This window comes from Erpetoichthys calabaricus, chromosome 10 (genome assembly GCF_900747795.2).
Source record: "Erpetoichthys calabaricus chromosome 10, fErpCal1.3, whole genome shotgun sequence".
Lineage (NCBI taxonomy): Eukaryota > Metazoa > Chordata > Cladistia > Polypteriformes > Polypteridae > Erpetoichthys > Erpetoichthys calabaricus.
In genome coordinates this window covers 20,289,364-20,314,342 of record NC_041403.2, presented here as the reverse complement: position 1 = coordinate 20,314,342, position 24,979 = coordinate 20,289,364, and the positions used below count along the sequence as shown (strand labels likewise).

The 24,979-nt window shown below is 42.1% G+C and overlaps 1 protein-coding gene across 2 annotated transcripts in view; it reads right to left on the bottom strand.

The window, feature by feature from the left end:
* Positions 1 to 3,743: 3,743 nt before the first annotated feature.
* il23r (interleukin 23 receptor) overlaps positions 3,744 to 24,979 on the bottom strand; it is a 197,280-nt gene continuing 176,044 nt past the window's right edge. For both annotated transcript variants that reach the window (XM_051932709.1, XM_028810984.2), the window contains 4 exons: positions 24,653 to 24,787; positions 20,287 to 20,386; positions 9,962 to 10,040; positions 3,744 to 4,595 (listed from right to left, as the gene is read on the bottom strand). In XM_051932709.1, coding sequence (XP_051788669.1) covers positions 4,026 to 4,595; positions 9,962 to 10,040; positions 20,287 to 20,386; positions 24,653 to 24,787 — 884 coding nt within the window. In that variant the 3' untranslated portion in view covers positions 3,744 to 4,025. The remainder of the gene's footprint in view (positions 4,596 to 9,961; positions 10,041 to 20,286; positions 20,387 to 24,652; positions 24,788 to 24,979) is intronic.

Genomic DNA, 24,979 nt, shown 5'->3' with positions numbered 1-24,979 from the left:
CAGTCAGACATATTGTGAAATGTCCTGGTTTAACATCAGACCCCAGTAAAGATACAGTGATTTTTCCTCGATTTAAGCTCCCTCTTCTCCACAGTTTAAATATATAAATTTGCTATTTTTACCCAACAGTCTATATTAATAACTCATACTGACAAAGTGAAAACATGTAATAGAAAGGATTGCAAATTTAATAAAAATCAAAAACTGAAATCTCTCATCTACATAAGCATTCAGACCTCTTGCTTGTGCTTTACTCCTCCTTATGATTTGTCTAGAATTGAATCGGATTGGAATGTTCTGTGTCTAAAATGTGATTGGAGTCCACTTGTGGCAAACCAAACTGACTGGACATCATTTAGAAAGGCACCTGTGTAGATCAGATAAGACCCACAATTCATACTGCATTTCAGGTGAGGGGAAATGAATTTTGTTCTTGAGGAACAACAATATAAAAAAAGTTGTGCTACACGGTGATTGTCCACCCCTGGTTGCTCTTATTTAGTTGTCATCCACTTCACAGTGCATTAATCCTAAATCTTTTACTCATCACAATGTCATACCCCCCAACATATTCAACCCATGAATAAAAATATAAATAAGTTTTACAAACTAAATCTCTTTCATCAAATAAAAAAGTAAAATTCTGTCAAAAATATACAAAATCAAAATTTTATTCCAGTGCTACTTTTACTCCATTTCACATAAATCATTTGGAAATAGTCTGTCCTTTTGGAAATAATCTTAGTTCATGTCCTATTGTTTTGTAAGCCAGCCATAACTGGAAAGTGGTCTGGCTGCTGGTAATAATCATAAAATACTGTGTGTTTTCATTATTTTAATGTAGTTGTGGCAAAGGTGCTTTATTGGCACCAACCCGACACAGACGGACACCAGAGGCACAACTATTTATTTTTTCTTCAGCCGTGGGGCACGTCTTCCCCATGTCACACAGGCCCTACACAGTCCCCAAAACACACAAAGAAAAATCACCCCAAATCACACTCTGTCTTCCTCCACTACTCCTCCCAGGCAGCTTCATCCTTCTCTTTCTGACTCTGGCCCCTGAGTAGTGGCTGCAGGCTCCTCTTATAGCCCACCCAGAAGTGCTTCAAGTGCTCTTTAAGCCGTGCTACTCTATGCAGCTCCCCCGGCGGAGGCCACGGAGCCCAACTAGGATGAGCTCCGGTGTTCCACAAAAGTGGCCCCAACACAACCCAGGGGGGCTGCCAACAAAGGTTCTGAGGGACGTAGTGTGGCTACTATGGCTGCTCCCCCGGATCCAGTGACAAAGGGGCCTCCAGGCCGGGCATGGGTCCCAGCCGTCCGCCACAGTGCTCCACCCTCAGCTGAGCCCCGTGGGACTCAGCAGCACGTCCCGCGAGGGCTGGTCCTCACCAGGATGGGGAGTCGGCATCATCTCGTCTACAGCTCTGTCCTGTGGAGATAAAAGCAACAGGTCTGGGGGCGTTGCCCCGACGTCCACGCACTCCGGACGTCCTCCAGGGACAACCCCGCCAGCCGTGGCCACAGCGGCCGCACTCATAAAAACGCCACTCCCTTCCAGTCCGATTCCTGTGGGAATGGAATCAGGATGGAAAGTCCTGTTCCCTCATCCGCTGAGGGTACATGGCATCTCCACCCCTTCGCAGCGCAGCCCTCTACTGCCTCTGAGCAGACGGGCTCACGCTACACACTAATAGGAGTCTCCTGTTTCTTCCTCCGGGTCCTCCTCTTGCTCTGGGACACACCGACAGCCTGGATCCCCATATGGGAAGAAAAGGGGCCCCTTACCATCTGCATCTCGGTAGATGCCTGTGAGACCGATGGCGGCAGGCAGGACAAGGTTGTTTGGCAGCCAGCATCCACCTCCTCGTATACACTTCTGCCGCGCAACCGGTCATCGTCCCATGTCTTTTAGAAGGTGCGGCTACTTGGCAAGCGGAACTGACATACACCGCTGCCGTTTCGCCTGGCCCTCCTATTCCTTGTTTTACGTTACAGGAATCACTTACCTGAACCGTCGCATCACACAGGCTGGGGAATCCAGCGTTGCACTGCTTCAGCCAACCTAGTATGGTTCCTACCGGCACGCCGACCTTCTTCTCCAGCCTCTCCACTGACTCTTGGAGCAGTCAAACAATTCTGAAATAAAGACCGTATGGGTCAGAGGAGCTCCACCAGCTCCCATACAGCTAACAGCAAATTAAATTCATCAGTCGGCAGTGGATCAGGACTTACCTTGTCCCACGCTGCCGACCACAAGCCATTGAGGCCCTGCTCCTTCAAGGCAAGCGCCCTCGGGTGATTCTCAAAGCCGGGGTGGAGGTTCGTCGCTCCCACCGGTAAACTTTTATCAGCGGGCAGCTGACACACACCCTCCACCCTCTTACCTGCTATGGGGAGGTCTCTTTGCTCCTCCACTACCACCGTTCCCATGGGTTACCCCCACTGGGCTGCAATTCCAGGCACTCCTCTGCCAGCTGCGGTTTCCTTTCAGACAGCGGGCCTTCGTTCTCCTTGGACCTCGTCCCGCCGCCGGCTCTGGAATCAGCATCCTTCGGCCAGCCAAACAACAGCTGTCCTAGGGCAAACCCTCCCTGAGTCCAGCACCTACCTCCTGGATCCCATCTCCAAGAGGCAGCTTCCATGGCCTGGCCGCTTCATCAGTCCTTCCACCGACGACGGGCTCCTTTGGCATGCCTGCTGCCTTTAGGCTGTGGCTGGCCGTCTTCCTTCCCATGGGCGCGGTGGATGAGCGAATCTCAAGTGCCGCAGCCCTCCTGCACAATTTAGTTGTGTCACGGGGTTGCGCTCTCCGCGCAGCCATGTAGTAGGTGTGCCTCGCGCTGCTGTGCCAGGTCGCCATACAAAAAAAAAAAAAGATTACAGGTCCCTTCCTTACAGACGGCCAGGGATCCTGTTGACTAAGCCAGTGTGGCAAAGGCACTTTATTGGTGCCGACCCGACACAGACTGACACCAGAGGCACGGGTAAAATACACAAACTATTTTTTATTCAGCCGTGGGGCATGTCTTCCCCATGTCCCATAGGCCCTACACAGTCCCCAAAACACACAAAGAAAAATCATCCCAAATCACACTCTTTGTCTTCCTCCACTACTCCTCCAAGGCAGCCAATTTATTTTTCCCCTCCTCAAGCAACACCAGCAACTTCACGTCTCTGTCGCTCGCATATGAGGATTTCACTTTCACCAAACAACAAAACTTTTAATTCTCACGGATAGGCCTCTTCATTGGGAAGAAACACTACTTTACCCTGATGGCAACACGAATTAGACGATCTACAAGTCTCTGACTTAAACTTTAAAGCCAAACAATATCTAAATACTTCTGTCATATCACCTATGTCCATATATTTGATCTCTTTTCGCTTTTACCTTTTCATCAATATCGCATTGAATTTTGATTCTGTGTTTGGAATTACATCGTGACAACACAACGTATAACTGCCCGTGAGTGAATATCGTTCCTTTCTCTCTACAAGAAATGTGTCTGACAATAGCATTCACACAAATGAGAAATGATTGAAGCGTGTGCCTGGTTATATAAGACATATTCACAAAAAATGTATAATTCTTTATTCAACTTATCAAGTTCAAATTTAACTTTGTGTAACAGAGTTCACAGCATTATGTTTAACTGCCTGAAGAAGGGTCCTGAGTTGCCTCGAAAGCTTGCATATTGCAATCTTTTTAGTTAGCCAATAAAAGGGGTCATTTTGTTTGACTTCTTGTTGCGTCCATAATGGCTAACACGGTACAACACCCTACTACTATAGTATATAGTTATGTATTAGTATAGTTTGGAACTTTAACATTTATGTTTCAAATATAAAGTATGAACTTAACAGTAATGCTCTAAGGATAAAAGATTTTCTTCTGGAAAGTGTTGTGGTCACAGTCCCACATTTGCCTGCATTTCACATTTTCACAGTTCAATGATCCTGTGTGGCAAAATGGAGACTTCATTAGGGGAAGCAGCACGTAAGAAAATGTGATCATCAGATCATGGGTGAACAAACTGAGGAAAATAAGAGCTTTCTATTTGAGTCTCCTTTTTGTGATGCTGTAGACAAGCAGTTAACTCATCAGGGAGGACTGTCGGACCCTGAAACAAGCATTCAGGTTCTGAATTGCACGCACCTAGAATTGAGTCACTGCATAAGCCATCTAGTGTCATATTTTTTCCTCCCATTTCACCTTTTAGGAAAAGACAAACATCTTGTTTTTGGAGGGCATCTTCTAAAGAACCGCTGAACACTAAGCTTGAAAGTAATGCACTTTCCTCCTGGAGTTTGGCTTTTTCTTCTGGAAATTGTTCCTTTACATCGTTAGAAGCTGCAAGTGCGGGTATTCTACGGCCATCCACCAAAACTTTTGTGTTTGTAATCTGAGGTTTATACCCATCTTCTACAGTAAGGGCAATGCATGTCTCCATATTATCTGTGCATTGTGAAATAACGGAATTCAGGAGTGTTTCTCCATTGGTCGAGTCTGGCACTTCCTCCACATCAGTTACAGATGGGTCAGTGTAGATGGAATTCCATGAACAGTCTGAGAAAGTCCGCTCTTTGTTCTGCAAGCAATGAAAAAAACGTTAATTAGCTACTTTAAGAATGATTATCCTGCTGAGTGTAATACATAACTGAGAGTCAGAACTGCAGCGTAAAGAATTTGAGGCATCCAAAAGGTCCTACAAAAGCACATGTCTGTCCAAAACCAACCAGCCCCCAACTACTAGCTGCAGGCTTCAGTCTAAGCACGCCCGAAAATGGAGAAACTATCCTTAGATGACTCTTAAGTGAAAGAAACTGTGGATAAATCTGGTTTTACAAGACAAATTGAAGCAAAGAATACTTTTAAATCAAATGTTGATTACATTAAAAAAAAACAGAATAAGTAACAAAAATGTTCTAAAGAGCAAAAAGGATGTGGCTGAATGTCAACCCAAAGCAAACAAGTCCTAAAAAACACAATCCATAAGCAAAATTAAGAGACAGAGCAGGAATAATTTAAAAAATCAGTAAATTTAAATGAAAACCAACAATCACAAAAAATTCTCTTAACACTTTGAACACAAGGTACAAGTTAAGTTGTACCAGTTTGAGCCTGTCAGAATGCAACATACGAGAAAACTCATACCTCAGTTTGCAGCCACCATAGATGCAGCCAGCTTGCTGCTGAGCTTTGCTGCTGTTGTCTCAGTTAGCTACTCCAGTGGTGCCATCTAGTGGACAGCCTTAAAAGTTTTTTTTTTTTGTTTTGTTCTTTATTTCGCCTTATACCATTTCTTGTATTAGGAACTTGTTAGTTTTCGCATACCCCTTGTCGTCAGAGTGCAGGGTCAGCCATTGTACAGCGCCCCTGGAGCAATTACAGGTTAAGGGTCTTCCTCAAGGGCCCAGCAGAGTAGGATCTCTTTTGGCAGTGATGGGGATTTGAACCAGCAACCTTCTGGATACCAGCACAGACCTTTAGCCTCAGAGCCACCACCACACCACTCTGTTGGTGGCAACAGCTTGCAGTAAATATTGCTATAAACAGACAGGCCGTAGTTAATGTAGTTGCAATAAAAGCATAAAGCTGCTAATGATTTGAAACAACTAGATTTATTGAGATAGTGACAATTAATTGGATGATATGGAGCCTGTGGGCTCTGGCACTGATATGGATAGCTGCCCCAATCGGAAATCAGAAATGGACAAAGTTTTTAAAGAAACCAAGTCAGTCCGATTTTTTTTTTCTTCCAAACTAGGGGGCTCCATCCCCCTGCTCGCTTCACTCGCCCTCCCCAGGGTTTGGTTTACAAGATATACAATTTAAAGAGATTGTTATTTTCATGGGAATTGTTACATATGCATTACTTTCACTTTTAGATAGATAGATAGATAGATAGATAGATAGATAGATAGATAGATAGATAGATAGATAGATAGATAGATAGATAGATAGATAGATAGATAGATAGATAGATAGATAGATAGATAGATAGATAGATAGATAGATAGATAGATAGATAGATAGATAGATAGATACTTTATTAATCCCAAGGGGAAATTCACATTCTCCAGCAGCAGCATACTGATGGAGCTGCTGAAAAGGCTGCCACTCTCGTAAAAACAATATTTGGAATTAACTTTTTTTTTTAACTTCAAGATCGCATTGAATTTTGATTCCGTGTTTAGACTTACATCGTGACAACACAACGCATAACTACCTGTGAGTGAATATCGTTTCTTTCTCTCTAATAAATAAAACGACTTTTTCGAATGTTTGTCCATGCTCTTTCTTCTTCGCTTTGTCGTTGATGTGTCATATAGAACGTATAAAATTATTATTATGATAAAATTTATAAGAGCTGAGAGCACAGGAAGTGTGTCTGACAAAAGCATTCACACGACTGAGGTTAGATGACCATGGTCTTGTTTGAAAATAGTTGTAAGTAGGGAGTGACTTGAAAGAATCTCATTTTAAAAGTCTCCGTCTCACGGGACTTCATACCGACGTTTTTGGAATCTTTTAATTCTGGCTGGCAACATGAATTAGACGATCTACAAGTCTCCGACTTAAAGTTTAAATCTGAACGATATATTTGATCTCTTTTCGCTGTTCATTTATTTCACTGAGTAATAATTTCCGTTTGTTTGCGCTAATGTGAACTTTACTATCCTTTTTTTGAGACTTTTGAATTTTCGTACTTCCATTATCTCTAATCTGCTCTGCATGTGTACCACGCTAATGTTTTTGGAATCTTTTAATTCTCACAGATACGCCTTTTCATTGGGAAGAAACACTACTTCTTTTTTTCCCTGATGGCAACACGAATTAGCCGATCTACAAGTTTCCGACTTAAAGTTTAAATCTGAACAATATATTCAATCTCTTTATTTTACCAAGTAATGCGATATTTCCTATCCTTTTTTTGAGACTTTGGAATTTTCATACTTCCATTATCTCTAACCTGTTCTGCATGTGTACCATGCCAACATTTTTGAATTCTTTACGACGTTCTACTTTGTCATCTACTCTTTGTCCTGTATTTCCGGCCCCGGCTGTAGTTAAATCTCTTTCTCATGGGATGTATAAGTGTCTTTCCGAGAAAATCACATCTTGTCTCCTTCCAATAATAGAGAGACATGTAAATTCTCTTCATTATTTATGAAAACAGCTCTGATTGCCTTTAACATTACTGAAAAGGTAACGCTCATCACAAACTCTTTCGCAACGGATATTCAGGCCCCCCATTAGAGCAAGGCTCATAACCTGCAATTGCTTCGTTCCGGGTATGATGTTAATCTGCACCCAGCCCTGCATGCAGGTCCTCCAACTTACAGTGGAAACTTGGGGGTTGGTGGTAGGATTGGCAGTCCAGCCACCGTAAAAAAAACCTCTCACTGTAAGAGCGTGGTGCTGAGTTTGTCACCCACTGCGCTAGAGTCCCAAATGGTTCATCATGTGGTGGGTGAGGCAGCGCGCTATCAGCGCATGCACCCAACCCACCCTTAGAGGGGTTTCCAACTGTGTCGTTATAGAATGTCAGTGCTATCAAGGGGGGTTCCCGCGGATTCGTCATTGCAATGAGTACCTATTGTGATAGATGGCCCTAGATCGTGCCCTGCCAAGAGGCCTGAAAGAGCAGGGGACCCAGAGAAGGGCAAGTCATTCCCTGGGACATGAGAGGGGACTTCTGGGTTGCATCGAGTCCACAGGCTTGGGGCTTTGAAGCTCAAACAGGGGTGCCTGGAAAGCTCTGGAAGTAAGAACTGCAGCATTTCCAGAGGAAGAGGAGCAGGATTTGTATACAGCACTTCCACCACACCCGGAAGTGCTGCCAGAAGCTCATCCAGTGCACATCCGGGTGCAGTATAAAGGAGGCCGCCTCACTCCAATCAAAAAGCTGGAGTCGGGTGGCAGTGGACAGAGCTTGTGAGGCAGGAGTGGAGGCAGCAGAAGAAAAGAGAAGAAAAGGAAAGAAAGAAAGAAAGAAAGAAAGAAAGAAAGAAAGAAAGAAAGAAAGAAAGAAAGAAAGAAAGAAAGAAAGAAAGAAAGAAAGAAAGAAAGAAAGAAAGAAAGAAAGAAAGAAAGAAAGAAAGAGTTTACTGGGGTTTGTGCACTGTGTGTGCTGCAAACACCTAGAAAAGAAGAATAAACGTGTGTGTTTTGGGACTTGTGAGTCTGTGTGTCTGTCTGGGTTGGGCTGGTCTTCTACAACAGTGGTCCCCAACTTTTTGACAGCAAGGACCACTTTATTGGATGCAAATTTTTCCACGGACCGGTTTTATCAGTTTTATACACAATTTACATAACATTTCTATTATTATTAAGTTATTAAGCAGTTCGCATACGTTTTCAACCCAAGATTTTTCTTCTTTTTTTGCCATTCCTACAGATTGCACATCACAAATATTAACACTGCTATCTTTTTTCGTGTCTGCCGTTTCTATAGGAGGGTGACAATGAGTTAAATTCCAATGGATGTTTTTCAAATGTTGACAAGCAATAAGCAAAAGGTATCACTGAAAACCACAGAAAACAAAAACAACGACAAAAAAAAACATTACGAGGAAAGTTCGAAGAAAGAGATTTTTTTTACAATGTTTCTCTTTGGGGATCGTTGTGCACAACTGAGCTGCGACCACATCTAACTGCTCTGTGGATGATTCGTTCAAGCATTTCAAGGTCACTTCGTTGTAATGAAAGCATCTGCTGAATGTGCTTCATAGTAACGCGATTTCTATAGATTCGTGTCATATGGGGAAACTGTCGGGACCATAAAAATACTTTATTGTAATACTCTCTCACCTCGGTCTCTCTTCTCTCTCTGCGCCGCTGCAAAGTCCCGCCCGCCAAGCATTCTGAAAAGTCTGAGTGAGTCTCCATTGCCAGCATTTCCTGCCTGGCCTGTTCTGTTTTTATGTCTCTGCCTACTGGATTCAAAACCTGATTTGACTTTTATGATCTTTAGCAATGTCACAGACTAGAAAGACAGACATTCTTACTTGTGTGATCCTTCATCAGATTATTTCATTATTTCCTACGAAGCTCCATAATGCTTAATGTACATCCTAGTAACATGCTGTATCCAGCAGGGGGCGCTAGCTTCCTTGTTGGAATAAGTTCTTTTGTAATTGCAGCGTGTTACATAACCCCAAACTATACAGATATAATATAAAAAGGTGATACTGTACCCCTTCCTTAGTGACACAGCGGTAAGAAATCACATAAGAGAAATAACTTTAATGACGGTTTACGTGGCATAACAGACGAGGAAGCCGTGACAAGACTGTCACCAAAGTGGGGGCCCGATGTATACAGTCTGCCATTTTCGTCGCTGCATTAGAAGGATTTTCTGGATCGGATGACGGTATCTCCTATTCGTCCGTCAGCTTCAAAGGTGTGCCGGGCAAGGTTCCAAGGCTTTATACTCTTTCTCCATGTACAGGCCACCACTTAGGTGAATAATACAATTCCAAACAAGGCAACAAGAGGATGCAATTCTGTTCTGAGTTTGACACACAGAAATAGTGCATGTTGCCCATTTCACAGTTGTCCTTAACTTGTCTTGTCTTAAAATGCTTGCCTAGCAGTTCTAAATGCTGGGCCCCTGTACTAAATCTGGCTTTGTGTTAGCTGTACATGTGAGAAGAAAAGAAAAGAAAATATTTGCATAGAGCACAGTGACATATTAAACTTATATTCTGATTACACATTCATCTTTGTCAATGACAAGTGGAAATCCATGCACAGATGCTTCAGCAAGCTCTCGATATCAGTTATTTCTGAATAAGTATGTGTTAGAATGACACAGACATTGTGACTGTGTAAGACTTCTGGGGAATCGAAGGGGAACACTTGAACGGTATTGTATAACCTAGGAGGAAGATCATTGATAAATAGGTGGAGAGAGTATAAATAAATAAAAATATAAATACTTTCAAATACCTGCAAAAGCTTCTTCACGGAACTGTTCTCAACTTTTGGAAATTCTTCCATAAAACAGTGAGGTGCCCATAATTTAATTCTAAAAAAAAACAGAGGAGATTGGAATTCATAAAGAACAATAAACAACTTCCTTAATGCAGTACATGAGACGGAATCTATGCACACAGAAATATATTTGTGGCAAGTCATAAAAAATGAATTTACTGGACTAAACGATTCAATCTTTGTTTTAGGTGAAATATTAAAATTATACAAGCTTTGCGCTCAGACCTGGATTTTAAATCAGTTTCTACGAAGACGTATTGTAAGCATGGGTAATGTAAAAACACCCACTCTGCCTGTAATGTTGTGGCTGGCACAAGACCCTCTACTCCCACAGTGTTATGTTACAGCCAGGGTTTATTCCCTAGCTTATTTTTATTTTCCTTTTTTGTGCCTTCTTTGTTTATTTTACATTATTATTTTTCATATGTTCATTGTAATCATTTATTTTTCATTAATTTTGTTTATTTGTTATACAGTATAGTGTCTGTGGATTGTGATTCTAGGTTGTGTTTTGTGGGCGGGAACCTCCAAGAGGAGGGGCCACCCTGATGTCATCACCAAAGAACCGCCCTCAGCCAGTATACTGCAGGCTATTGAGTGGGTCCTTCAGTCATTCATTGATGTTTGGAGTGTGTTTTTTTTCTTGTAAGTATTGTTTTTTCCAGTTTCTTGGACTTTGCCTTGGATCGCCTTTTGAAACCTTTTTTGTCATTTTTTGTTCCTTTTATATTTATTTTAAACATTTTTTCTCTTTTAAGCTTATTTGTGGACTTGTTTCCAAGAGTTTCTTATGGTATTCCTTTCCCTAGGGAGGTATATTGATCATTTATTTAAAGTAGTTTGTACCTCTGTTCTGTTTTTGGTGTTTGAACAGGCCTGCCTTTGGAGTTGGGGGATCAGACTACCTAGGATGAGGCCTCCTCTGGGGATGCTAGGGAAGGCCCTGGACTGGTTTTGTGAGTCTTTTAGAGACCTCACATCATTTTATGATTTTGTGTGCTGATCCATCATAACAGACAAAGCTGGGACAGGATGACTTTAAAGGTCACAGGTTAGAGCTAGGCTAATCTCTGAATATTGACATGGCTTCCCTTAGTCTCAGTCACTGATACTGATGATGGTTTTAATTTTTTTTTTGGAAGTTAAAGCCTTTCCCAGTTAAAGAACCTGCTCATTATGCTTTAATATTTTAGCCTTTCTTTGTTGCTCTTGGCATTTGGCCAATCTGCATTTTTCACAGGCAATTAGGATAGGAGTATGTAGCAATTCAGGTTCTTTGGGTTCAACAAATTGTATAATGCACTGTGAACACAATCACAAGATACAATACAGTAAAATTGTTTCATTTTGTTCTACAGGTTGAGCGTTGGCAAATTTGACTCACCCACTGTCACAGTGGGACCCATAGATGGGAACCACAGTGATAGCCTTGTGGTTTAGTATTCAACACCTCAGCCGCTAGTGAGCCACATTACCTATAAGGAGTAAGCTGAAGGTGTTTTAGGTGGTTGTTCTAAAATGTGAAAGCAATGTTTCATTATGGGTGGCAGAAGTGTGTTAATAGAAAAAGACATCCAATAACAAAACATGTTCTGAGGTGTTTTCTTGGCATTTATGGTCACCATATTGTGCTGATAGTTTTTAATTAATTTATGCATCATAGGGATGCATTGGAGCCCACACTGAGTTATTGGGGTGTTTGTATTGTGGTTTATGATTTGTTCTTTACAAATTGGAGTTATAATATAATATAATATAATATAATATAATATAATATAATATAATATAATATAATATAATATAATATAATATAATATAATATAATATAATATAATATAATATAATATAATGCAAAGTGTATGCTTTAAATGACTTCACAGACATACAGTGGATTCAGACAGTATTCAGAGCCTTTCACTCTTTGTCACATTTTGTTATGTTGCGGCCTTATGCTAAAATCATTTAAATTCACTGTTCCCTCATCAACTCAATACCCCAGAATTAAAAAGCAAAAACAGGAATCTATAAATTTTTGGAACTATCTCTCTATTATAAAAAAAAAATCCTGTGGGATTGAATGACTAGGAGATGATACGTGATCTTCACGTTAAGATCACGGAAGATAGTTAAAAAACTCACGAGGAACTTAAACATGAGGCATTATGCCAAGAGATTGACCCAGGACCGTCTCGCGATGACGTAGAACATGAGATTCTTGCAAGACACACCCTACTTACAATCTATCAAATAAGACAACGGGGCAGCAAAACATTCAGTCTTGTGAAGGATTTGAGCACACACAGATCCAGGGTCTCAGCGCATATAAAGTGTATAAGGACAATAGGTTATAAATGAAACGTCGACGACTAAGCAAAGAAGAAAGCAGCGGGGAGAAAAGAGACTCAAAAGTGTTGGAGAGAAAAAAGAGCAAAAAAGAAAAAATAATATAGGTGCAAATTCAGAAAATAAGGCAAGTAATTATCAGCTTGTAACAAGTGGAACTGAAACAAAGGACGTCTAATCAGGCTCAGAATTAAAAGACAGAGTAAAAGACAAAGTAGAACTTCATAAAGACGTTCACAAACATTGGCGCTATACACATGCAGAGCAGGTTATGAAAGCAGTGGAGTTTGAAAGATTCCAAAAAAAAAACAAAACGTATGCGCGATACAAATGTGGAGAAAGTTAAAAAATAAGAAAGTAGGAAAATTAGAAAGTATAAAAAAAAAGAAAGTAAAGATCGCATTTAGCGCAAACAAATGGAAATTAATACTCGAAAAAGGGAAAATAATCACCACGGACCAGGTGTCATTGAAAAAAAAGCAGGACAAAGCGAGGTTAGAAATAAAAGACAAAGAGTAGAAAACAAAGTGAAATGTCATAAAGAGGTTACAAAACAAAGGGGCCAAACACATGCAGAGCAGGTTAGAGATAATTCCGGATAGGTTTCTCTGTTTGGAATTTCAGCACAGACAAAGCGATCGACATCATCAGCAGTTAATCATTTTTTTTGCAAAGTAACCAATAAACGCATGTGAGGTAAAACACGTTTTTGAAATTCTCTGACTTAAACTTCAAAGCCTTACAATATTTATATATTTCTGACATATCACCTGTGTCCATATGTTCGATCTCTATTCGCCTTTTAGTTATATTTCTCCGAGTAATAATTTCTTTTTTTGCGCTAATGCTATGTTTACTTTGTTTTTTTGAACTGTTTTTTTCTGCTTTCATATTCTGTATCTTGCTCTACATGTGTTTCGCGCCTACATTTTTTTTTGAGTCTTTTGAATTCCAGTTTTCATTATCTCTAACCTGACAAAGTCATTAAACACATGTCTCACTGACCTCATTTAAAAGATTCAGCATATTGGGACTCGAAAGATTCCAAATGTTGTTTTTACATACAGTAAGTTTTGAAATAAAAGTGAAACTAATGAAATAGCAACAATTCAAAGAAAAAAAAATCTTAAGTGTGTATCCAGAAAACCAAACACGGGGGTTGACGAGCGAAGTGAGCAGGGGGCGAAGCCCCCTAGTATTAAAAATAAAAAAACTGAAATATCACATTGACACAAGCATTCAGGCCCTTCTCTCAGTACTTTGCTGAAGCCCCTTTGGCAGGGATTCCAGCCTGGGGTCTTCTTGGGTTTGACATGACTATCTTCTCATACCAGGATTTGAGGATTTTTCTGCCATTCTTCTCTATAGATCCTCTCAAGCTCTGTCAGGTTGGATGGAGACCGTCAGTTGACAGCTATTTTCAAGTCTCTCCACAGAAGTTTGATTGGGTTCAATTCCATACTCTGGCTGGGCATACAAGAACATTCCCAGAGTTGTCCATAAGAAACTCTTGTGTTTAGGGTCATTGTCCTGTTGGAAGAGCGTTCTGTGGCAAGTTTTTATTCAGGATATCTTTGCTATGTTCCATGGCCCTGAAAACCAACTGAACAGTACAATGATTCCATCAACATATTTCACCACTGGAATGGTATTGCACAGGATGGCTTCCTCCAGACATAATGCAAATCTTGGTTTCATCAGACCAGAGAGTCTTGGTTCTCAGATTCTGAGAGTACTTTAGATACCTTTTGGTAAACTCCAAGAAGACTTCCATGTTTCTTTTTCTGAGGATAGACTTTTGTTGGGTCACTTATCATAAAGCTTAGATTGATGGGGTGTTGCAGGATTGGCTGTTCTTTTGGAAGTTTCTTCCATCTCCACAGAGGTTCTCTGGAGCTCAGCCAAAGTGACCATCAGGGTCTTGGTCATCTCTCTTACTATGGCACTTCTCCCACGATTGCTCAGGTTTGAAATGGTGGCCAGCTCTAGGAAGAGTCATGGTTGTTCCAAAATTCTTTCCATTTAAGGAAGGACATCATGAAGGACACTGTGCTCTTGGAAACCTTAAAGGCTGCAGGTTATTTTTGTCGCCTTCCCCAGATCTCCACCTCAACGCAATCCAGTCTCTGAACAATCCCTTCAACTTCATTGCTTAGGTTTTGCTCAACTGTTGAACCTTCTGCAGACAGGCGTGTGCCCTTCTTAATCAGGTCTAATCAATTAGCTCGACCACAGGTGGACTGTAAACCAAGTGTAAAAAGATCTCAGGGACGACCAATAGAATGGGATGCACCTGAGCCAAATTTCAAGTTTGACAATAAAAAGGTCTAAATACGTGTGTTTATGTGGTGTTTAGGTTTTTTTATTTTTAATAAATTTGCAAAAATTTCTAAAACCTGTTTTTATTTTGGCATTCTGGAGTATTGTGTATTGCTTGACATGAGGGAAAATGAATTTTAAAATTTCTAACACAAGGCTGCAACACAGAATACTTTCTGAATCCAAAGTATAAAGTCTGTTTATTTTGTATTTGCGTATTTACAAATAGATGTAGCTTGCATTTTTTCTTAGACATTGTAAGGGACTGCTGGCAGCCTTACCCAGCTATGATGCCCATGAGATGAAAGGCCCAGGAGAGAGAGCATACACAGGGTATTATCTTATCTCCCCCGGAGCACTAGATGGCAGTCCCCCTGGGTTGCAGCGGTGCCTCGGATTCCCACAGGGCAGAATAGGATCATGGAGTTCTTTTACTCTGCTCTGTTGGGTTTCATGGGTGCCACCATGTGGTGCATTGGTGATTAGGCAGCCCTAATTCATGGGATTTCCGTCTTAACTGGAAGTGCTTTTGTACTACGTGTACAGAAGACTGGACGTACTCTCGGGTGAAAGATTAAAGGAGATGCCCAACTCAGATGGACGAGCCAGAGTCTGGAATTCGAGGACAAAGCTTGCTGGAGGAAGAGTGAAAGTGGAAAGAGGAACAGAAGAGACAGAGAAATGAAGGTGAAGACAAAGTTCTGTGTGCTTTCTTACTGTGCTTATTCACTGTATTGTGTATTGTATAAAATATTGGGAAGTGTTTTCCACACATGTGCAAAAAGCCTGTGTGTTGTGCAGAGACTTGTGTCCATATCTGTCTATGTTGGGTTTGTGAGACTGGAGCGCCCAAATCCCCAAATGCAAAATGTCCACAACATATAAAAGTACACTATAACATGAGAACATGTCAAACACCATTTCCAAAGTGACAAACAGGGCTCGTTTCAAGTATAAATATTCAAATGAATAAAGTTGACAGTCAAGGAAGTACATTTTTTATATACTGTATATACTTGTGTTTAAGTTCTCCTGCGGATAAGTCGGGGCTTGATTTTACCGTATAATTTCCAGTATTTTATAATGTCGGTCGTATAAGTCGAATGTGGAAAATTCATGCTATTGGTCCAAGAGATTATGATATGCTCACGCCCACCTGAGAGAGTAACCACGGAGCACAGAGCCTTTTTTCCATGTATTGTGCCTATGTGACCACACGGTAATACCCGAACTATTCCGAAGTGACGTTTGTACATTTTTTTGTATCTCACACCCTCATACACCTTTATCGTAAGAGCATCACTTATCTACGATGGAGCATTCGATCAGAGGAAAATATGAAGCTGGTTTTAAATTAAACATCTTTGAAGTAGCAACGGAAATTGGTAACTGCACTGCTGCAACAAAATTCGACATATATGAGAAACTGGTGCGAGATTTGAGGAGGCAAGAAGATGTAAAGAAATAAATAAAAAATTAAGTGTCTCATTTTTGAACGGGCGTATAAGTTGGGGTGTGATTTTATGATCGATTTTTCAGGTTTCAAGACCCGACTTATACACAGATATATACAGTAACTGAATTTCTGCCAGAATGAACCAGAATGTTGCAGCAAGAAACAAGGAACATGCAAAGACTAGCCACATCACTCATGGGACATAATGTTGCAAACAGCATTTGAATAAGATGAGAAAAAGATGAACTACCAAACCCTGGATACCGTCTGTCATTTTAACATCTCAGAACCAGTCAGCATTGCTATCCAGCCATGGGCCTCTTCCTCAGACCCAAGTCACCTGGCTACAGCTGAACAGGCAAGAACTTGAAGTAGATACATTTGCCCATAGATGAGTTTTCGCTCTTGCAGCTGAGACTCTTGTTCTGATGATGTTTTGCTCTCCTGAGTCATGAAAGCTTTTACTTTCTTTAATTTGAGCAAATACTGAAATTCAAGCTAAGTACTGTAATTTCCCTAATGTTCAAGTGTTTTGTTATCCTCTTACCTATTTAAAGATATGGGTGAATGTCTGGAAATTAGTCAGGGCTATAAAAAAAGCCATTCAGATAGCCTCTACCTTCTCCAAAGTACACTGAATATAGAAAATGGTTGGGTAATAATGTACATCCATCTGTCCATCCATCTTCTAACTCACTTATTCGATAAAGAGTTGAGACAGGAATCAAAGGCAAGTACATTAAACGATGGGAACCTTTGGCTATCCGAGAAGCTCACAGCTATTAATCCATCCCTCCCCTTACAACCTCAACCTCTACCCCTTCACTTGCTGTATATTGCCTTTGATTCCTGTGTGTCTAATCATTTTCCTCTGATGATGATACCTGGCAGGTTGTCGAAAGCTTAGGAATAAAAAACTATTTTAAGATATGTGACACATTTTCTCTCTTTGTGGATCTCTAGCTACAAATGTGCAAATCTTTGACCTTTGCTTCCATATATACACGAGGGACGTTCAAAAGGTGTCCACACTTTTATATTTTCATTGGAAACGGTGAAGGCAAGGGAAGTAGTAACTGGTCATGTCTGAGAGTGTCATGTGACTAGGAAAATTGCATTGCAAAGGAAAGGTGACTGTGTAGAAAAGTCATGCAATTTATTTTAGAAATTCTTAATTAACAAGTCAAGTCAAGTCAAATTGGGGAGCATGCACTGATACAGTGCGTTGCCGCACCCACTACACGTCGAAACAGTTTGGGATTCTGGTTGTCAATCCCCCAGGCAGACACGTGGTCCAGTCCTACCCTCCGGAAATGACCCTCTATCTGCCACAGCCAGGTGTTATGTGGGCGACCCCTTGGCCTGGTCCAGTCACTTGGGTCCCCAACAATGAGGATCTTATTTCCTCAGGGAAACGCGCCACATGGCCGTAGTGCCGTAACTGACGCTCCCTCACAATGCAGATCATGTGCCTCATTCGGGACTCCATGAGCAACCGCTCATTCGACACAAAGTCAAACCAACGGTACCCAAGGATTTTCCGGAGAGACACAGTAATAAAGGAATCCAGTCTTCATCTCAGGTCACTGGTGAACGTCCCTTATAGATATGCAGTAGGGTCCATAAGTATTTGGACAGTGATACAGTTTTCGTCATTTTGGCTCTGTGCACCACCACAATAGGTTTGACATGAAGCAATCAAGATATGATTGAAATGTAGACTTGCTGTTTTAATTTAACGCGTTAAATAAAAAACATTGTATGAGCCATTTAGAAAAGACAGACATTTTTATACATGGTCCCCCCATTTTCAGGGGCTCAAAAGTATTTGGACAAACTAACATTTATGAATATGACAATCATTTTCAACGTTTGGTTGAAAATCAAATGACTGCCTGAAGGCTTGAACCCCCGAGTGCTGGGTTTCCACCCTAGTGATGCCTTGCCAGGCCTGTACTGCAGCTCTCTTCAGGTGCTGATTGTTCGTTGGACTTTCTTCCTTCAGTTTTGTCTTCAACAAGTGAAATGCATGTCCAGTTTGTTGAGGTCAGTTGACTGGTTTGGCCATTGAAGAATATTCCACTTCTTTGCTTTGAAAAGCTCCTGGTTTGCTGTCACATTATGTTTTGGCTCATTGTCCATCTGAGTGTCGTCCTATCAGCTTTGCAGCATTTGGCTAATTCTGAGCAGACTGCATACCCCTGTGGACACTTCTGAATTCCTCCTGCTACTTCTGCCAGCAGTCATATCATCAATAAACACCAGTGACCGACTTCCACTGGCAGTAAGCCATGCATGACATAGCACTGCCTCCACCATATGGTACTCATCAGATCATGAGCCATTTCTTCTCTTTTCCATACTCTTCTCTTTCCATCATTCTGGTATATTAGTCCAAAGAAAACCATTCCAAAACTGGACAGTTTTTTTTTTAAATATGTTCTGGAAACGTCTAATCTGCTTGAGGCTTACCAGTGGTTTGCACCTTGTGGTAAACCTTCTGTATTTACTTTCATGAAGTTTTCTCTTGATTGTAGACTTTGGCAATGACAGGCCTCCCTCCTGGAGACTGTTCCTAGTTTGACTAAATGTCATGAATTGGTTCTTCTTCACCAAGGAAAGAATTCTGCAATCTTCCAGCTGAGTTGTCTTCTGTGGTTGTCCAGGTCTTCTGGTGTTGCTGAGCTCACCAGTGTGTTCCTTCTCTTTAATAATGTACCAAATGGCTGATTTGACCACTCCTAGTGTTTCTGCTATCTTTCTAAAGGGTTTGATTTGTTTTCTCTGCCTATTGATGGTCTGTTTTAACTTGCACGAACAGCTTTTTGGACCTCATATTGAGAATTTACAGTGATAGCTTCCAAATGCAAATTCCATATTTGGAATCAACTCCAGACTGTCTACCTGCTTAATAGTTAATGAAATAATGAGGGACCTGCTTACACCTGGCTATGAAACAGCTTTTGTCAAGTCAAATGTCCAAATACTTTTGAGTACCTGAGTTCCTAAATGTGATACGATATTTCTGTTAAACCCTTTGAATTAATGCTGACAACCTACAATCCAATCATGTAATTATTTCTTCATCCATCCATCCATCCATTTTCCAACCCGCTGAATCCGAACACAGGGTCACGGGGGTCTGCTGGAGCCAATCCCAGCCAACACAGGGCACAAGGCAGGAAACAATCCCGGGCAGGGTGCCAACCCACCGCAGGACACACACAAACACACCCACACACCAAGCACACACTAGGGCCAATTTAGAATCGCCAATCCACCTAACCTGCATGTCTTTGGACTGTGGGAGGAAACCGGAGCCCCCGGAGGAAACCCACGCAGACACGGGGAGAACATGCAAACTCCACGCAGGGAGGACCCGGGAATCGAACCCAGGTCCCCAGATCTCCCAACTGCGAGGCAGCAGCGCTACCCACTGCGCCACCGTGCCGCCCCATTATTTCTTCATTTCAAATCAATTGTGGTGGAATGTAGAGCCAAAATTATGAAACCTGTGTCACTGCCCAAATACTTATGTACCTAAATGTACCTTCTGTATACATAAAACATTAAATTGCCTTGTTTGCGTGTTTATGAAAGTGAGCTCAGTCATGAACTGATGCTCCAGTTCAGAGGTGGTCCCTGTTTTGTACCTGATGTTTCCAAAACGGGGTTTGGCTCCCGATGACTCTATATTGGAGAGTTCAAAAAATGAAAGAATGAATAATACGGTGGTGCTTTGGTTTTCAATGATTTCTTGCAGGCCTCTGTGCCCAGTTTGACTTGTGGCTGGGGTGCCTTCTGTGTAGAATTTGACTGTTCGAAGCTGTTTGTGTTGTCTACTCAGTTTTTCAACTTTAAGCGGACTCTGCGTCAGTAAACACATGAATATTCCTTTTGAAGGATGGAGATCCTATTCAAGGTTGCTTAATGCAGGGACAATTCTAATCAGGAGAAAACAGGTATGTAAAATGGATGAACAGATGGACAACACCTTCACCCAATAAAATAAGAATGGTGTCTGATCTAATGTTCCACCTTCAGCTATACACTGACAAGATATCAGAACTGAATTTATAATGTTGCTTTTCTGTAACTGGCAGGAATGCAAGATCGTATGTGTGAAGTTTTGTTAAATATTAAAAAAAACACACTTTGTTACCTTTTTCTGATGCTTTTTTGGAAGACGAAAATTAGCAATATCCCCAGGGAAGAGAACACAGTCAAGCAGATCACAGTAGGAAAAAAAATGTCGTAGTCATCTGTACAAAAAAACAAACATAAAAATAAATTGCTCTGGTGACTGCTGAACTTGCACAGTAGTTAGTTTGACCATTTCTTTAATACAAACACCGGCTTCTTCTTCTAGTAAACCCACATGCAGAGTGGCCACCACCAGCTCCGGGTTACTTTCAGCCTCCCACACCCCACATATTAATAACACTGGCCTCTACTAAAATCCATCCATCCATTATCCAACCTGCTATATCCTAACTACAGGGTCACGGGGGTCTGCTGGAGCCAATCCCAGCCAACACAGGGCGCAAGGCAGGAAACAAACCCCGGGCAGGGCGCCAGCCCACCGCAGGGCACACACACACACACCAAGCACACACTAGGGACAATTTAGAATCGCCAATCCACCTAACCTGCATGTCTTTGGACTGTGGGAGGAAACCCACACAGACATGGGGAGAACATGCAAACTCCACGCTGGGAGGACCCGGGAAGCGAACCCGGGTCTCCTTACTGCAAGGAAGCAGCGCTACCACTGCGCCAGCGCACCGCACGCGAAATTGAACATATTACATGTATAAAACCTATAATAAATATTTAATCAAGGTATGAAGAAAATTAGTGTTAGGCTTAGGGTTAGGGTTTATCTAAATGCCTGAGGTTACAGATGTAGAAGGGAAGAAAGTGCTAAGCTACCTGACCGGAGTGGTAAGTTTGTGGGATTTTAGACATTTTATTAAGGTCTACCCAATAAAGAGTATAAAACAGGGTCACCATAGCCTACAGTATGTCCATAGGAGACCTCACAAGATAAAATAGCAATTGTGGCTTGCGGCGGTCGGCTCTTTAATTAAGAAGGAATTTAATTGAATTGATCGCTGACTAGTGCTAAGAATGAAAGTTACTATGTTGGTTAAAGTTTACCTTAGTCAGGCATGCATCTGGGAACCACTGTCCTGGCTCTGGTCTGGTAAGCAATTCCACCCTGAGAAGAGAGGGGACGCTAATGCTAACAGTGTTGTCTGCTCCCCAGCAGCATTGAAGAGTTGTTAAAAAAGTTGTGCTGCTCTGCCCTGCACCTCTAAGATGACTCCACCCCTTCTGGTGCCAATGCTATAAAAAGCAGACAACTAGGGAGTTGGGCGTCAGACCTTGACCAGAGAAAGAGGAGGACAGAGCATCTGATTCCCAAACCACAAAAGCACCAGAGAGAATGAGGCTAACCAGAGCTGATTTTTTTGTATTTCAGTTGTGATTAAATGGCGCGATCCAGCTTGTCACCCAAACTTTAATTCCTGCCTATGACAGTTTGTTCCTGGCCATGTTACACTTGGGACATCCTGAGACTTCATAGGATTCCCCCTAAGTTGTTGGATGTCATTTCTGGTCTTACGTTGGTACTGTGAGTGCTGTGCAGAGTGGAGGCAGACCATTTGTGTTTTTCCCAGTTGATTCTGGGGTTCATCAGGGGTGTGTTCTGCTTCTACTCTGTTCAATGCTTGTATGGACTGGGTGTTGTGGAGGATCGTGGAGTGCAGCGGCTGTGGGGCATCTGTTGGTGAAGAAAGATTCATGGATCTTGACTTTGCTAACGATGCTGTGATCTTCACGGAGTCAATGGAGGCTCTGAGTGTCTGGGCTTGCAAATGTCCTGATAAAAACCAAAGATCCAGTGTGATATAGCGGGTCCCCAGCTCCCATTAAAGGCCAGTTTTAATAAATAATCATCGCGCTCACAGCTTAGCAAGGGGGCGTGGTGGTTGTGTGGCTGAAGCAGTTCTCAGGGCAATTTGCGGTGTGGGCGTTTCTCACCTAAAGTGCAGAGGTGAGAGACCGCCCGTATCCATGATTGTTCCAGGGGCTGCTAATTTGCTATAGCTGCCATGCCCTCTTAATAAAATAGAAGCGTGAGTCGACTAGGGGAGAACAAATGAAAAGAAAGAAGAGAATGGGAGGTGGCAGGAAGCAGATGGAGAGAGCCGGTGTGAGGGAGAAGGAGAGCAAGCGAGCGAGCAAGAGCAGGCTCGAATGAGAGAAAGCAGGCAGCTGGGAGGTGAGCCCACGAGGGGAGTGTATGGCTGACACTCGGTGGGGCTGAAGGAAGTGATCGCTCCAGCTGAGCGATTAAGGAGCTGGAGTGACCAGTAGAGGAGACGACTGACCATCGAAAGGAGCAGGAGTCGAGAAGGTTTTGGGCTGGTTTAGCCCCAGCGTGAGCGCCTTGGCCGCTGGGGAAATAACCCAAGTCTCGGTCCGGTTTGCATCCCGACGTAGCCAGGGATCGGAGGGCTAACGGACCAGAGTGAAAGGCAGCTGTTCCTGCAGGTAGGCAACTCTCCTGTTGAGTAGCCCAGATGGGAGTAGCAGGGGAGCTGCCATGGTAAAAAGAAGACACCGAGCTTTGTGTTTTTAAAGGATTGCTTCCTGTGCTATCTTAACCTCATTGTTTTTAGAAGATTTTTCTATTTGTTTTTTTAACCTCCACGTTTCACAACTGTTTTTATCCATCCATCCATCCATTTTCCAACCCGCTGAATCCAAACACAGGGTCACGGGGGTCTGCTGGAGCCAATCCCAGCCAACACAGGGCACAAGGCAGGAACCAAAACTGGGCAGGGTGCTAACCCACCGCAGAACTGTTTTTATGGATTATTTATTTGAAGACGTTTTTGAATACACTGCACTTTGTTTTGAACACTTTGTTTTTGTTGATTGTTTTAAATAAAAGCACCTTGCACTTTTGCACCATCCCCTTGCTACGTTGTGCCTCACTGCTAAGCTCATCTGTAACATTACCGACGGTGTAGGGTTCAAGGGCTCCCGGACAGATGATGGGAGCATGTATCAAACCCGCATCGTCACATCCAGGCCTTTAATGACCTCTTGGGCACAGCCATCAGCAGTGTGTCTGTTTGCGGAGAGAGTGTTGACCTTGTTGAGAGGTTTACTTACCTCGGCAGCGACATTCATGTCTCTGGTGACTCTTCCTATGAAGTCAGTAGATTGATTGGGACAGCATGGTGGGTCATGAGGTCGCTAGACAGGTGTGTGTGGCGCTCCTGATATCTTTGCAAAAGGATGAAGATCCAAGTCTTTAGAGTCCTGGTGCTTCCTGTCTTGCTATATGGTTGTGAGTCATGGACGCTATCCAGTGACCTGAGATGAAAGCTGGACTCTTTTGGCATTGTGTCTCTTCGGAGAATCCTTGGGTACCGCTGGTTTGACTCTGTGTCGAATGAGTGGTTGCCGGGGCCGGATTAAGAGCTTTGGGGGCCCAAAGCACATTTCAAATTTGGGGGCCCTTTTGGTCTGCATCATCTGAAGTTTAGATTCTGAACAGTTCAAACCGGACTAAATAATTATTTTACTCTCGATTATAATAAGAATCTTATAATATTTATGTGAATTTTATGTGTTGGGCCCCTAAAGTTTTGTTGTGTAAGAAATTTACAGTTTAAAAATGTAAAGATAATATTTTTAAAAACCAGTTTTTCAATGCTACACTTTTTCATTAAATATTGGGTCCACCATTTGGGGGCCCCCGAATTTGCGGGGCCCGTAGCATATGCTACATGTGCCTATTGGTTAATCCGGCACTGGTGGTTGCTCATGGAGTCCTGGATGAGCCACATTACCTGCATTGTGAGGGCGCGTCAGTAACAGCACTACGGCCATGTGGCGCGATTCCCCGAGGGTGATCCAACTCACAGGATCATCATTGCTGGGTCATTTCTAGAGGGTGGGACTGGATCGCGTGTCTGCCTGGGGGTTTGCTAACCAGGATCCCGAGCTGTTTTGTCATGAGGGGGGTGTGGCAACACGCTGTACCAGTGCATGCACCCGAACCTCACCTGACCCGACTGACCATGTTACACCTTACTGTGAAATGGTCAGTGAAAGTGCTAAAAAGTAAACGTGCCACATACACTTAAGACTGACAGATGGCCTAGTGCTTTGTGATGGTTATGCTCAATATAAAAGATACTATATAAAGTGAAGATTGTCAATATGCAATATATTTTTGTGAATTTCCCCTTGGGATTAATAAAGTATCTATCTATCTATCTATCTATCTATCTATCTATCTATCTATCTATCTATCTATCTATCTATCTATCTATCTATCTATCTATCTATCTATCTATCTATCTATCTATCTATCTATCTATCTATCTATCTATCTATCTATTATATAGTGCCCTTCATATCTATCTATCTATCTATCTATCTATAAAAGATGCATCCTGGCCTGATTTATGTTTTTGATCTATTGAACAATGTCATGAACATACCAAGTTTGACCATTTTTATCTCTCCGGGTACTCCTTCTCCAGCAGACGAGGATGCAGTGACATAAAAGGTGTAAATCGTCCCAGGTTCAAGACCCTCCAGTCTGATCTCTCTTACAGCAGAATCCACAACTAAATCTGAAAAGAAAGCAGCACATTGTTTTGTTATTACATTTTTCAAGACAAAGGTTTGCTAATATAGAAAAATAAGAACATCTCACATAAATAATCAGATAATTTCAAACTCCCTAAAGAAAGTGAACTATGATGTGAATAAGGAATAGAGGAACAAAGAAATTGCAAAGGTCTTGAAAGTGAGAGTTCAAGATC